Raw genomic sequence first — 14,188 nt, 5'->3', positions numbered from 1 at the left:
TTGCCAAGGTAGCACCAAGGATCATTACATAAGCACGCACAAACACTTGTCATATGAATGATTTTATAACATCAAGGGTAGTTCCACACCAAGTACCAGACTCGTCTTGGGTACTGCACTGGGCGCTCACCATATCGTTTATGGCCAGGTTTCTACATAATTTTTGTGTGCGTGCGCATTGCAATTCAAACATATTTGGTTACCTGGATCTGTACTCATGAAAGACACAGTGACGTCTTTGCCCAATTGCCAGTGCGCCTGTCGGCTTCATCCTCTCTGTGTGCTTGACAACCATAGTGTAACTTTAATACCATAGAATGGCGGACTGGGTGGAAAAGTGTCGAGCGGCCTTGCAGAGATGTCCCCCCGGTCATTGTGATCGATCAACAACTCTCAACGATCTTGCTGCCAGCCTGGCTGACAGATTCAAGCAGCGGGGCATCCTGTCTGACCTTGACGAGGCCATCGAGCTCCATCAGGCTGCACTACTCCTTCGTCCCCCCGGTCATTCACTTCGATCATCGTCTCTCAACAATCTTGCAAACAGCCTTCATGACAGATTCAAGCAGCGGGGCGCCCCGTCTGACCTTGACGAGGCCATTGAGCTCTATCGGGCTGCACTGCTCCTTCGTCCCTCCGGTCATTCACTTCGATCAGACTCTCTCAACAATCTTGCAAACAGCCTTCATGACAGATTCGAGCAGCGGGGCGTCCCGTCTGACCTTGACGAGGCCATCGAACTCTATCGGGCTGCACTACTCCTTCGTCCCCCCGGTCATTCACTTCGATCAGACTCTCTCAACAATCTTGCCATCAGCCTTCATGACAGGTTCGAGCAGCGGGGCGTCCCGTCTGACCTTGACGAGGCCATCGAGCTCCATCGGGCTGCACTACTCCTTTGTCCCCCCGGTCATTCACTTCGATCAACGTCTCTCAACAATCTTGCCATCAGTCTTCAAGACAGATTCGAGCAGCGGGGCGTCCCGTCTGACCTTGACGAGGCCATTGAGCTCCATCGGGCTGCACTACTCCTTTGTCCCCCCGGTCATTCACTTCGATCAGACTCTCTCAACAATCTTGCCATCAGCCTTAAAGACAGATTCGAGCAGCGGGGTGTCCCGTCTGACCTTGACGAGGCCATCGAGCTCCATCGGGCTGCACTTCTCCTTTGTCCCCCCGGTCATTCTGATCGATCAGACTCTCTCAACAATCTTGCAAACAGTCTTCATGACAGATTCGAGCAGCGCGGCGTCCTGTCTGACCTTGACGAGGCCATCGAGCTCCATCAGGCTGCCCTACTCCTTCGTGCCCCCGGTCATTCTGATCGCTCAATGTCTCTCAACAATCTTGCCATCAGCCTTAAAGACAGATTCGAGCAGCGGGGTGTCCCGTCTGACCTTGACGAGGCCATTGAGCTCCATCGGGCTGCACTACTCCTTTGTCCCCCTGGTCATTCACTTCGATCATCGTCTCTCGGCAATCTTGCCATCAGCCTTGCTGACAGATTCAAGCAGCGGGGCGTCCCGTCTGACCTTGACGAGGCCATCGAGCTCCATCAGGCTGCCCTACTCCTTCGTCCCCCCCGGTCATTCTGATCGCTCAATGTCTCTCAACAATCTTGCCGTCAGCCTTCAAGACAGATTCGAGCAGCGGGGCGTCCCGTCTGACCTTGACGAGGCCATTGAGCTCCATCGGGCTGCACTACTCCTTCGTCCCCCCGGTCATTCACTTCGATCATCGTCTCTCAACAATCTTGCCATCAGTCTTCAAGACAGATTCGAGCAGCGGGGCGTCCCGTCTGACCTTGACGAGGCCATCGAACTCTATCGGGCTGCACTACTCCTTCGTCCCCCTGGTCATTCTGATCGATCATTGTCTCTCAACGATCTTGCCATCAGCCTTCATGACAGATTCGAGCAGCGGGGTGTCCCGTCTGACCTTGACGAGGCCATCGAGCTCCATCAGGCTGCACTACTCCTTCGTCCCCCCGGTCATTCTGATCGCTCAATGTCTCTCAACAATCTTGCCATCAACCTTAAAGACAGATTCAAGCAGCGGGGTGTCCCGTCTGACCTTGACGAGGCCATCGAACTCTATCGGGCTGCACTACTCCTTCGTCCCCCCGGTCATTCACTTCGATCAGACTCTCTCAAAAATCTTGCCCTCGGTCTTCACAACAGATTCAAGCAGTGGGGCACCCAGTTCGATTTAGATGAAGCATTTAGACTGTATGTGCAACTTTCCTACCTATCTCATGCAGTCTCTCGTACGGATCTTACTGCTGCCAAGTCATGGGCCACCTTTGCAGAGGAGATGAACCATGACTCTGCATTGCTTGCCTATCAAACTGCATTGAAATTCCTAGATCATCATGCTACTCTATTATCGTCTTCTCCACGCCATTTTGATGTCGTCAAGATGGCCACAGCTTCGCTTGCCATGGACGCTTTCTCGTGCAGTGTTCGTCATGGTGCGCTGACAACTGCTGTTGAAATGGTGGAGCAAGGCCGCGCAGTATTCTGGACCCAGTTGGCACGCTTACGCCCACCACTCGATGAACTTTCCCTGTCCGGTGACACTGGCGCAGCCTTGGAGAAAGAGTTCAAACAGCTGAGCTTTGGCCTTCGTAGCGCATTCGATCAGTCTAATAACGAGCAGCCCCCACGAATCCGACAACTGACCATGCAATGGAATGATGTTGTCTCCCGCATCCGCATGCAGCCTGACTTTTCTCGGTTTCTCCTGCCCCCACTGTTTTCTGACCTCCGGAAAGCCGCTGAAGAGGGTCCAGTCATCATTGTCAATGCTAGTCGGTACGGCTGTGACGCCCTAATCGTCTCAAGCAGCCACGATCCTGTCCACGTTCCACTTGATATCACGCAGAACAAAGTCTCCGAGCTGTCCTCCGAGTTTCAGTCTGTCGCAGAGCAATTCGGTTGTTCCAATAATCAACTCCAGCTCGTGGGCATCCTACGCAAGCTCTGGCATCATGTCGTCGACCCCGTGGTCCAAGCCCTTAGGATATCAAATGTTCACCCTGGCTCGCGTATCTGGTGGTGTCCCACGGCTGAATTCACTCTGCTTCCTCTACATGCAGCAGGACCCTACGAGAGGGGGAGAGATAACCTGTCTCAGATTTACATCTCCTCTTATACCCCCACTTTGGCAACGCTAGTTCGTGCGAGAAAGCGCGTTTCTCAATATGCGTCTACACAGTATTTTGTTGCAATTGGTCAAGCGAATCCGGACAGAGGGAAGGAACTCAGACATGTCGCTCCTGAGTTAGACGCCATATCTCAGTGTCTTGTACCCATCGTGTCATCCTTCACATCACTCCGAGACAGCCACGCAACAGTGCAGGGTGCACTCGATGCTCTAAACCAAAACCAGTGGCTCCATCTCGCCTGCCATGGAATGCCGGATCGGACACAACCGTTCGACTCTTCCTTCGCGATGCGCGATGGACCGTTGATGATCAAGGACATCATCCGGTCCAACTGGCAGAATCCTGAATTTGCATTCTTATCGGCCTGCCACACTACCGTTGGCGACGAGAAGAGTCCTGACGAATTGATCCATCTCGCCGCGGCAATTCAATTCTCCGGATTTCGCAGTGTCATAGGTTCCATGTGGTCTGTTGACGACGAGGTTGCACTGCAGGTTGTGTCTCTTTTTTACCGCAAGATGGTTGATGGTTCAGGGAGATTGGACTGCACACGGGCTGCGGTAGCATTGCACAAGGCTGTGAAATCGTTGCGCAAGAAGATTCCACTAGAACAGCAGATTGTATTTGTTCACATAGGTGTCTAGTTTGGTTGGTTAGTCATATGATATACGATTCTTGTAAATGGGTTCGGGTACATAACTGGTTTTGTTAAGGGTTGTAATGTCAGACATAAATACTAACAATTGTCGGTGCGGAACACACAGTTGAACCTTGTGAATAATGGATATTTTGACCCACTCATGTGACCAAAAATGAGATTATATTAACATACAACTATTATATCATAAGATTGTATATACTATCATTGAAACACAACACAGGTACACCAGTGCGCAACATAACGTTTGCAAAGGTGGCTACAGTGGAGTACAACATGTATATAACACATATATGTAACATACATACATACATATGTACTTACACACACGTACACAGCACTCCGCTATGGCTACTGTAGCCATAGCGGAATCCTGTGTACAGGAACGTGACATAGATATCACGGATCAAAGTATATATAGAATGTTCCGCGATGGCTAAAGTAGCCATCGCGGATCAAATCGAAGTGTAATTTCCGTATCACGTGATGTGTCACGTGGTGTTCGCGGACCTGATAATGATATACGATTCTTGTAAATGGGTTCGGGTACATAACTGGTTTTGTTAAGGGTTGTAATGTCAGACATAAATACTAACAATTGTCGGTGCGGAACACACAGTTAAACCTTGTGAATAATGGATCTTTTGACCCGCTCATGTGACCAAAAATGAGATTATATTAAGATACAACTATTATATCATAAGATTGTATATACTATCATTGAAACACAACACAGGTACACCAGTGCGCAACACAACGTTCGCAAAGGTGGCTACAGTGGAGTACAACATGTATATAACACATATATGTAACATACATACATACATATGTACTTACACACACGTACACAGTACTCCGCTATGGCTACTGTAGCCATAGCGGAATCCTGTGTACAGGAACGTGACATAGATATCACGGATCAAAGTATATATAGAATGTTCCGCGATGGCTAAAGTAGCCATCGCGGATCAAATCGAAGTGTAATTTCCGTATCACGTGATGTGTCACGTGGTGTTCGCGGACCTGATAATGTGAACATGAGGCAAAGGAAGGGTGAAAAAAAGAACATGAGGCATACGGAGGGGGTAAAGGGTGTAAAAAGATTAATCTACTCCTTCAGATGCAACCACCACGATACCCTGATCTAAGTACAACGTCTCCACTGCTCTACGACGAACGATGGGAGGCAAACGCGCTAAGAAGGGAGAAAACAACGCAGTACGTTATAATACATGTTTTTTAAATAGAAACAGAAGACTTACGTTGATTTTGTGTGCTTCTAACGGCAATCAGGAGGCAGGCGGATCAAGCCTGCACCTGCACCTAGATACTAGACCGATCCAAGCGATAACGCCCCAGAACGATGTGGGGAAGGCTACGCAAAAGCTGGACACGCAAGTTGGGAAATGTAAGGCAGGGGTAGCGTGGATTGACTTACTGAAGATGGCGAAACGTTTAAAATTCGGCGTTTATAACGACCGAGCAGAAAACGAGGTGGAGCGGAACAAGCTAATCCTGTCCTTCCAGCAATCCGGGATACTGTCTATGAAAGAGACAGCTGCCATCCCGATCATTATCGACATCAAGCGTTTGAAAAGCGGACTCACGCTGTCAACTGATTTTAGTGATCCAGACGCTGTGTGAGAGCTTGAAATCACGGACAACGACAAGATAATCGTTGCGTCCGGCCAGCATCGTCTTGCAGCGTTGAAGAAATATAGCCAGATGCTCAAGGACGAATATGCTGCGCTAGAGAAAAAGAAAGACAAGATCTCGGGCTTAACGAACGTCTCAGCAGAACACGTGGCACAATGGGACGACTTACGTGGGCAGATGGGCATCCTGCTGGGGAAGATGGACAACATTGGTAAATGGGGAGTCGTCGTCTACAATTCAAGTGAGTCGTCTCATTCTTAACCATTCCGCTATGGCTACTTGAGCCATAGCGGAGCATTTGACATACCTCGATGCTCCGCGATGGCTCAAGTAGCCATCGCGTGTGTATACTATGTGTTATGTGCTATTCCGCGATGGCTACTTGAGCCATCGCGGAGCACGGCACATACCTCCGTGCTCCGCTATGGCTCAAGTAGCCATAGCGGAATTCTTGTGCTGTTGAACACATGCTGATGTCGTTATATAGATCTGCTGTTAGCGAAAGGAGAAACACTCGCTGCTCACCTGAGTCGCAACAACGCGTTGCACGAATATAAGGAAACCGAGGAGGAGGTATTGATCACAATTTTCAAGAAGGTCCTCGCGCGCTACAAGGATAAAGAGGATGAGGGGAGTGCAGAAGAGAAAGCGTTAGAGTGTCTCAGAGAGTTGAAGAAGGAACAGGAGAAGAACACACGCCTCCAACGAGTCCTTGCAAATGACCCGCTGTGCATGCTCCTGTCTACGGAGCTTCTACAGTTGGGTCCGCACTTCCGTCACCGTCGGGAGTACTCCGTTACGTGGCTTTCCAAGTCTCTTGATGTTTGCCTTGGCGTGAGTTTCCGCGCATAGTGAGAATAAAGAAACATATACTGACTAAACTGACCTTACAGCTATATGTCGCGTGGATCCACACGCGATGCACGTTATTGAGGAAGTTAGCGTCGGAGGAACCGTTCCCCGACTTCAAAACAGTCGAGGAGCTGTTGGAAGACGTTGAGCGTGGCGACGAGAAAGCGGTGAAACGGGCAAAGGAATTGCGTCAGATCATTGCAGGATACACCCCGGAACAGGAGGGAGACATTACGATCTGGGCCGAATGGATCGGCACATTCGACCTTGCGGCGAGAGAGTCGTTCCGCGACTTGTCCAAAGGGGTCGGGGTACTGACGGCTGACTATATCGTGTCGTTGAGCACGTACCGGGAGACATTAGTGAGTAACCTACAAAGGAAGTGGCATGTGGGATCCTCGAGTCGAGGCAGCGACAACAAGATCGTAAAGCACCTAGACACCATCGTGGCTCGACTTCTGCTGGTGTTAACGCCAGATGTGACAGCCCCCGACGCACCTGAACCGTTGCTGGGAGGGATGATGCTGAACTACGCCTGGACGTTCTTGAACACTGTCAAAACTGGCATAGCGGAGGTGAGTGGCACATAATCCTGAAGCGAGAAAGTGTAGACTGACTGTCCTTGATATAGATCTGCCGTTGGTTTGAGGCGTTGCTCGATTACTGGAAGATCCTGCATGTCAAGACTCACACCATGGACGATTGGTCCACGGTGATGTTGAATAACATCAGGAACGACGCACGTTTCGAGGCAGTTGACGTGAGCTACGAGGTAAGTGCCAACAGAAGAGACATGATAAAACGTTAACACTGACCTATGCTCTGCGTAGATCACCGACATTATTTGGACTTACAGGAATTCGTTGGTGATGCGCCTCAACAACAAGATGACGATGCTCCAACGACGGATGCAACCTCGTCCGAAGGATCGAACGGAATTCGACGCCAAGTTCGAGGCGTTGCCTGCCATGGAGAAGATAACCAGCACGGGGCTGACAAACTTAATCGGAGAGAGGCGAAAGCCTACTGCTCCGAAGACGAGAAGTATGGCGGCCGAGCCCAAGGGACTTTTGGGCATTATGGCCCTACATGTCACGTCGTGGGATTGGCTCCACCCCTCGCTCAAAAATAGTGCGAGGGACATAGCGCCAATGGGAGAGGCTATTACCTTGGAGCGTCTCTACGCTGACAGTTATCGACCTGAGTTGTTGAGCGATGTGAGTATTGGTGCGCTTAGGAGGATGTTAGAGATCTGTCTGGAAGGCAAGGCGAAGAAGCAGCAGACGTACGTTAACGCCAGGCTTGTCACTGACAAGAAGTGGAAATGGTGGGATGGGATCGTACTCGACGACAGCCAAGCAGACCCGACGAAGGTGACGAAAGCGATCCAGGAGACGTTCGCCGTCAACGTCCAGCAAACACAGCAGAGGCTTGCTCTCGAGACGGCTGATAGGGACGCCATCACCAAAGCTGTCTCCTACATATCTAACATGGCGTGTGCGAGAGCTGGAGAAAGCTCACACAGTCTGATGTCAGCTGATGTTGCGAAGCCACTGGCTCTACTTGTTGCGGTGAGTCTTTACATCTATACAGTTACACTAAATTCCGCGATGTCGACAGTAGCCATAGCGGACATATGCATGTCTGACGGTACACAATTTTACATATAGCACGTACGCATATGTTACGCGATGGCTACTGTAGCCATCGCGGACTTGTGCATGATTGTCTATATGTAAAATTTGTATATGCTCGCACGTATATGCTCCGCTATGGCTACTGTAGCCATCGCGGAATTGTGCACAATTAATAGTATGTGATACTTACTACCGATTTAATCACAGGGTCTACAATTAAACAGCGCACGTCTGCGTCTGCGTCATCTCGCGGGAAACAATGAAGCCTTGTTCAACTGTGAGGGCGATATCATTGACCTGCAGATCGCAGTCATCGATGGCGTAGAAGATGACAATACCTTGGTGAGTATCTCCCCTTCACTCCTGTGTTTGTACGACTCATTGTGTATTGCTTCACAGGGCTTACCTGAAGAGTCAAGTGTACCAGACAGGCCCACACCAGCGACTGTAACGAAGATCCCATCAAAGATCAAGGTCGCAGGAACAGCCAAAGGTCGAGCTAAGGGCAAGGGAAAACAGAAGGCTGTCACGCCTGTATCAGACGATGACGATGACCCCATTAGCCCACCCTACGAACCCTCGATTTCTGAGTCTGACAACATCGTCACCTCGCCCGAACCACCTCCCAAGCAGCCTGCAAAAGGCAAGGCTGCTGTGAAGGCACGTCAGGTTTCACGCAAACAACGCCAGGCTTCCCCTCCCATTATCCTTGCCCATGCCAGCGACCACGACAACGACCTTGGCCCGGTTTCTACGCCCGCCATCGACAACAACACTGTCGATCATGACACTATGCAATCTTCTGCCGTGCCTCATGTCTCACCAACTGTCGTTGACTCTGCCACCGTTGTCCCTGGTACAACTATATCGATCAACATCAAGGATCTTCCATTCACTCTTGTTCCAGATCCTACACCTACATCTTCCGCGATAGCTACTGTCGCCATCGCGGAATCTTACAGTACTCAAGGTATGTTCTTTCACCTTCATTCTTGACTATATTGTACTACTTCTTTTCTATCGTCTCTACAGACATCTTGGCTGGAACCTTGCCCCAACTTACTCCCTCGCCCTCTGAATTGACTGGGGGTGAATCTGGTGATTGGGGAACCGGAGATACGGACTGGTACTTAAAGGAGACTTATAGGGTCAAAACAGAAATAGGTTTCAAACTTGTAAAAAAATATCTTTTGGTGGGCTGGTACATATCATGGAGGGTACTTCTGGGATGGATATGAGCCAACAATTAAGAAAAACGGCGGTTCGGTTGTGGAGATATGTCCAAAATACTTATAGGGTCAAAACAGAAATAGGTTTCAAACTTGTAAAAAAATATCTTTTGGTGGGCTGGTACATATCATGGAGGGTACTTCTGGGATGGATATGAGCCAACAATTAAGAAAAATCGGCGGTTCGGTTGTGGAGATATGTCCAAAATACTGATATTTGAGCCTACCTCCCATATCACATGAATGCCGACCTCCGGAGGGTCTGGGACCATTCCCAATCGATTCAGAGGCCTCAAATACCCTAGGAGAGATGTTTTCAGTATCGGTATTGAGGCAGAACACCGGGATAGTGACATATAGGAGGTCAGGAGGAGGGGGAGGACCCTGTATATCTCAGGAACACGATTTTTCCAGGCAATTCTGGCATGACCATCGTGTTTCAGAGGGCTCAATAACCCCCAGGAAAAATGCTTCTGAAGGACAGGCTAGTCATATGAAGTCTAGAAAAATCGATCTTTGGGTGGGGGAGCATGGCCTTGGTGGCCAACTTTGGAAGATGATTTTTAGAGCAAAATCCGGCTCGACCAACGTCTTCAGATGGTCAAATAACCTCAAGAACGAGTCCTAGCTAAAGCCAAGCAAGCCATATGAAGGCTGAAAAAATCGATCTTTGGGTGGGGGGAGGATGACAGGGGCAGCCAACTTTGGAACATGATTTTTAGAGGGAAATCTGGCTCGACCAACGTGTTTGTATGGTCCAATAACCTCATAGAACGAGTCCTAGCTAAAGCAAAGCAAGCCATATGGAGGCTGAAAAAATCGATCTTTGGGTGGGGGAGCATGGCCTTGGTGGTCAACTTCGGAATTTGATTTTCTCATGCAAATCTGGCTCGACCATCCTTTTCAGAGTGTTCAATAACCTCGGAAACAAGTCCTACATCAACCCTTGCGAGTCATATGAAGGCTGTAAAAATCGATATGTGGGGGAGGCCTGCATGCCCTAGGGGGTCAACTCCAGCATTTGATTTCTTCGTGCAATTCTGGCTCGACCATCCTTTTCGGAGTGTTCAGTAACCTCGGAATCAAGTCCTACATGATGCCAGGCAAGTCACATGAAGGCTGTAAAAATCGATGTGTGGGGGGGCCAGCATGGCCTAGGGGGGTCAACTTCAGCATTTGATTTCTTTGTGCAATTCTGGCTCGACAATCCTTTTCGTAGTGTTCAATAACCTCGAAATCAAGTCCTACATGATGCCAGGCAAGTCACATGAAGGCTGTAAAAATCGATGTGTGGGGGGGCCAGCATGGCCTAGGGGGTCAACTTTGGAATTTGATTTTATTGTGCAATTATGGCTCGACAAATGTGTTCAGATGCTCCAATAACCTCTAGAAAGAGTCCTAGATACAGCCAAGCAAGCCGTATGAAGGCTGAAAAAATCAATCTTTGGGTGGGGGGGAGGGGCATGACAGGGGTTGTAGTCAAATTTGGAATATGATTTTAAGAGGGAAATCTGGCATGACCAACATGTTTGTATGGTCCAATAACCTCTAAAATGAGTCATGCCTGAAGTCAAGCAGGTCATATCAAGGCTGTTAAAATCGATGTGTGGGGGGCCAGCATGACCTGGGTGGTCAACTTTGAGAATTGATTTCTTCGTGCAAATCTGGCATGACCATGGTCTTTGTATTGCTCAATAACCTCAAAATCAAGTCCTACCTTATCCTCCCCAAGTCATATGAAGGCTGTAAAAATCGATCTTAGGAGAGTGTGGTGCTGCTGCTGCTTACATAAGCAAGAATGCGGTCCTCTCAGAGGGGGCCTGCTCACCACTCAATGCCACTGTGATGCACCAGCAAATAAATCTTGCTGATTTGTTTCCGAGGTTCAGAGTGTTAGATCCTGCCTGTATCTGCCTTATGAAACACCAAAATTGTGAATTGCAGAGGTGTTATGCAGAATTGCACAGCAGGGACCAAGCTGTTCACCTCTGATAGAGGTGGCCATCTTGTACATGTATATTTTCGCTTTTTTATGATCTTCTTGGCTTTGGTGCATTTCACACAACAAGACTTGTCCAAGTCCTGTGATTTGACTGACTTTTGCTTCTTGTCTGGTATTGACTTGCATGACAGGGGCAGCCAACTTTTGAACTTTATTTTAGAGCGAAATCTGGCAGAGTCCTTAGATTTGACCGATGTTCGCTTCTTGGCTGGCTTTGGCTTCATAAATGTCTCTCTTCATAACTCCATGAAAGCGAAAGTATAAGTAGAAGTTGGCCACCCAAATAGCCCTCAGAGCGAAAATGATGGTCACCTCTATCAGAGATGAATCCCACATGAAGGGGGGAAACCAGGACCTTGCTACCCAAATTGCCCCCCGAGCCAACAAGAAAGTGAAAAGGTAAAAAAAGCGAAATTCCTGGCCACCTCTATCAGAGCTGTTTCCCCCATGAAAGGAGGGACCAAGATCTTGCTACCCAAATACCCCTCAGAGCGAAAATCTTGGCCACCTCTATCAGAGCCCATGAATGGGAAAAGCCCTTAGATTTGACTGACTTTCGCTTCTTGGCTGGCAAAACCTGGACCTTGCCACCCAAATAGCCCTCAGAGCGAACTTGGGGCGAGGAAATAGGAATGTGAACTCTGGGGGGTCACAAGGATATATCCCTCGAGAGGTGTGCTAGTAGTATCATCCTTGAGGGATGCTACTGAGGCAAATCTCTTCAAGTATGAGGAGGATCAGGGACTAGCTAGACACCGAAGATATGCGAAGACGTGCAAAAATTGTGATGGGGTCATGAAGAAGGAGGTTCAAGAAGTCAAAGCCAGAAAAGGAGGATCACAACATTCTTCCGAGTCGTTTGGGTGAAGGGATGGTAGATGAACGCCTGAAAAAGGGTCGTACTCACCAGGTTAGGTGTGTATCAATTCGTCCCATGCCTCACTTTCTATCATTAACATTTGGCTAAGCCTTGGGGAAGAAGCACCGGACCAAGAAGAACAGACAGTGTACAGTCATTACTGGGATTTGGACTATCCTGCAACTATCTTCATTTTCAAATATACTACAGTTGGGTAGGTCATGGTATTTTCTATGTGTCCCCACTCATGCCAACTCCCGACCCCGCCTGATACAACCCTCAACCCAAGCGACTTTTTCTTGACCTTGCTTGCATCATTGCAACAACATCAATGACATTGTCATTACATTATGGCAAGGGACACTTACAAAGGCAAAGCCAGCCAAGAAGCCAAAGTCAGTCAAATCTAAGACTCGGACAACCTTTCTGTGTGCGATGGCAAGATAAGTGTACCAAAGCAGTGTCCTGGAGCTTCTTCTAACACTATAGCTACATTTCAGATGACGAGTCAATGGTCAATCCTCATGCAGACTAAATCAGTCAAATCATAATGAAGCTTGGGTGAAGGGATGGTAGATGAACGCTTGAAAAAGGGTCGTACTCACCAACATATGAAAGACATCAGTTTTGGTGAGGAAATAGGAATGTGAACTCTGGAGAGCCACAAGGATATAGACCTTGATAGGCGAGCTAGTGAATCTGAAGCGAAAATCCTGGTCACCTCTATCAGAGATGAATCCCCCATGAAGGGGGGAAACCAGGATCAACTTTCTTTGACTTCCTAGCTGGCCTTCACTCCGCAGGTGTCCCTCTTCATAAGGTCATTATAGGTTTACTACACCATTTGCTCACAGGCTTTCTGAGATCAGAAATTTATGAAACCAAGGCCGGCCAAGAAGCAAAACCAGTCAAATCTAAGACTCGGACAACCTTTCTGTGTGTAAAGGAAAGGTATGAATATCAACTTTTATTGAGGGCCGACATGTGGCTGACTGTCATATGAATAAGTCGCCCTTGGGCAATGGATGGTACAATGGAACATGATTGTATCTCTGACGGAACCATGGGAAGAAAGTTAATGTTCAAGGACATTGAATTCACTGGTTAGTTTGTAAAGCGGTGTCCGGAGCTTCTTCTAACACTATAGCTACATTTCAGATGACGAGTCAATGGTCAATCCTCATGCAGACTAAATCAGTCAAATGATAATGAAGCTGCCAAGAGGGAGGTTCAAGAAGTCAAAGCCAGAAGATGACCATGGCAATATTCCTCGGAGTCGTTTGGGTGAAGGGATGGTAGATGAACGCTTGAAAAAGGGTTGTACTCACCAGATTAGGTGTGTATCAATTTGTCCCTTGACTCACTTTAGGTTTGACATCAAAGCGGGAGGTCACCTCTAATTCCATGATACACATGGCACCCGAAGAAGACTTGTTACTATGCCCATCCACCGAGATTTGTGAAGTTGACACCCATGGGTTTACTACACCGGGCCAACATGTGGCCGACTGTCATATGAATGAGTTGCTCTTGAGCAATTGATGGATAGACTGCATGAACCTGACAATGAATCAGACACTGATATGCCATAATGCTCTGATTATCTGTACCCTATGCCAAGCAACAGCCACATCGCTCCACAGAACACCAATATGTTCGCCTTCACTGACCATCAGCCCTCAGCGACATGCAGCCCTCAGCCCATGGAAACCCTTTTCCAAATTCAATCCCCATCTAATCATGCCCTGTGCCCAATACGACCTCAACCCAGGCGGCTGAGCATCAGTCACCAATCCAATGCAAAACCCTCAGCCCAGTGAAGCCCTCTACCCAATCCAACCCCAGCCCAGCAAAGCCCTCTATCCAATCTGACCCTCGGCCCAGTGTAACCCTCTGCCCAATCCAACCCTCAACCCAGGCAACTATTTATTGACCTTGTTTGCACCATTACAACAGCATCTGTCGAATCCTGATGGAATTATGAATAGGGTCACTTACAAGGCCAAAGCCAGCCAAGAAGCGAAAGGCAGTCAAGTCTAAAACTCAGACAGCCTTTGTTCACACACAAAGGTTGTCCCAGTCTTAGATTTGACTGACTTTTGTTTCTTGGATGCCTTTGCCTTTTTAAA

At 48.5% G+C, this 14,188-nt stretch overlaps 2 protein-coding genes across 2 annotated transcripts; both read left to right on the top strand.

The window, feature by feature from the left end:
* Positions 1-83: 83 nt before the first annotated feature.
* Positions 84-3,810, top strand: DEU56DRAFT_980276 (TPR-like protein; the record flags this gene model as incomplete). Its single annotated transcript, XM_041359774.1, has 2 exons — positions 84-1,585; positions 1,629-3,810. The coding sequence occupies exons 1-2, from the start codon at positions 318-320 to the stop codon at positions 3,808-3,810; spliced, it is 3,450 nt and encodes a 1,149-aa protein (XP_041209033.1). The 5' UTR covers positions 84-317.
* Positions 3,811-5,003: 1,193 nt separating this feature from the next.
* DEU56DRAFT_755537 (uncharacterized protein) lies at positions 5,004-9,207 on the top strand (the record flags this gene model as incomplete). Its single annotated transcript, XM_041349919.1, has 10 exons — positions 5,004-5,042; positions 5,118-5,448; positions 5,470-5,721; positions 5,968-6,314; positions 6,374-6,907; positions 6,964-7,104; positions 7,163-7,903; positions 8,177-8,311; positions 8,369-8,939; positions 9,002-9,207. 10 exons carry the CDS (start codon positions 5,004-5,006, stop codon positions 9,205-9,207), a joined length of 3,297 nt encoding a protein of 1,098 aa, XP_041209032.1.
* Between the last annotated feature and the right edge of the window lie 4,981 nt (positions 9,208-14,188).

The sequence above is a fragment of the Suillus clintonianus genome (genome assembly GCF_016758775.1).
Source record: "Suillus clintonianus strain FC179 chromosome Unknown DEU56scaffold_30, whole genome shotgun sequence".
Lineage (NCBI taxonomy): Eukaryota > Fungi > Basidiomycota > Agaricomycetes > Boletales > Suillaceae > Suillus > Suillus clintonianus.
Note: the sequence above shows the minus strand (reverse complement) of the source record. Positions and strands in the feature narration are given on the sequence as shown.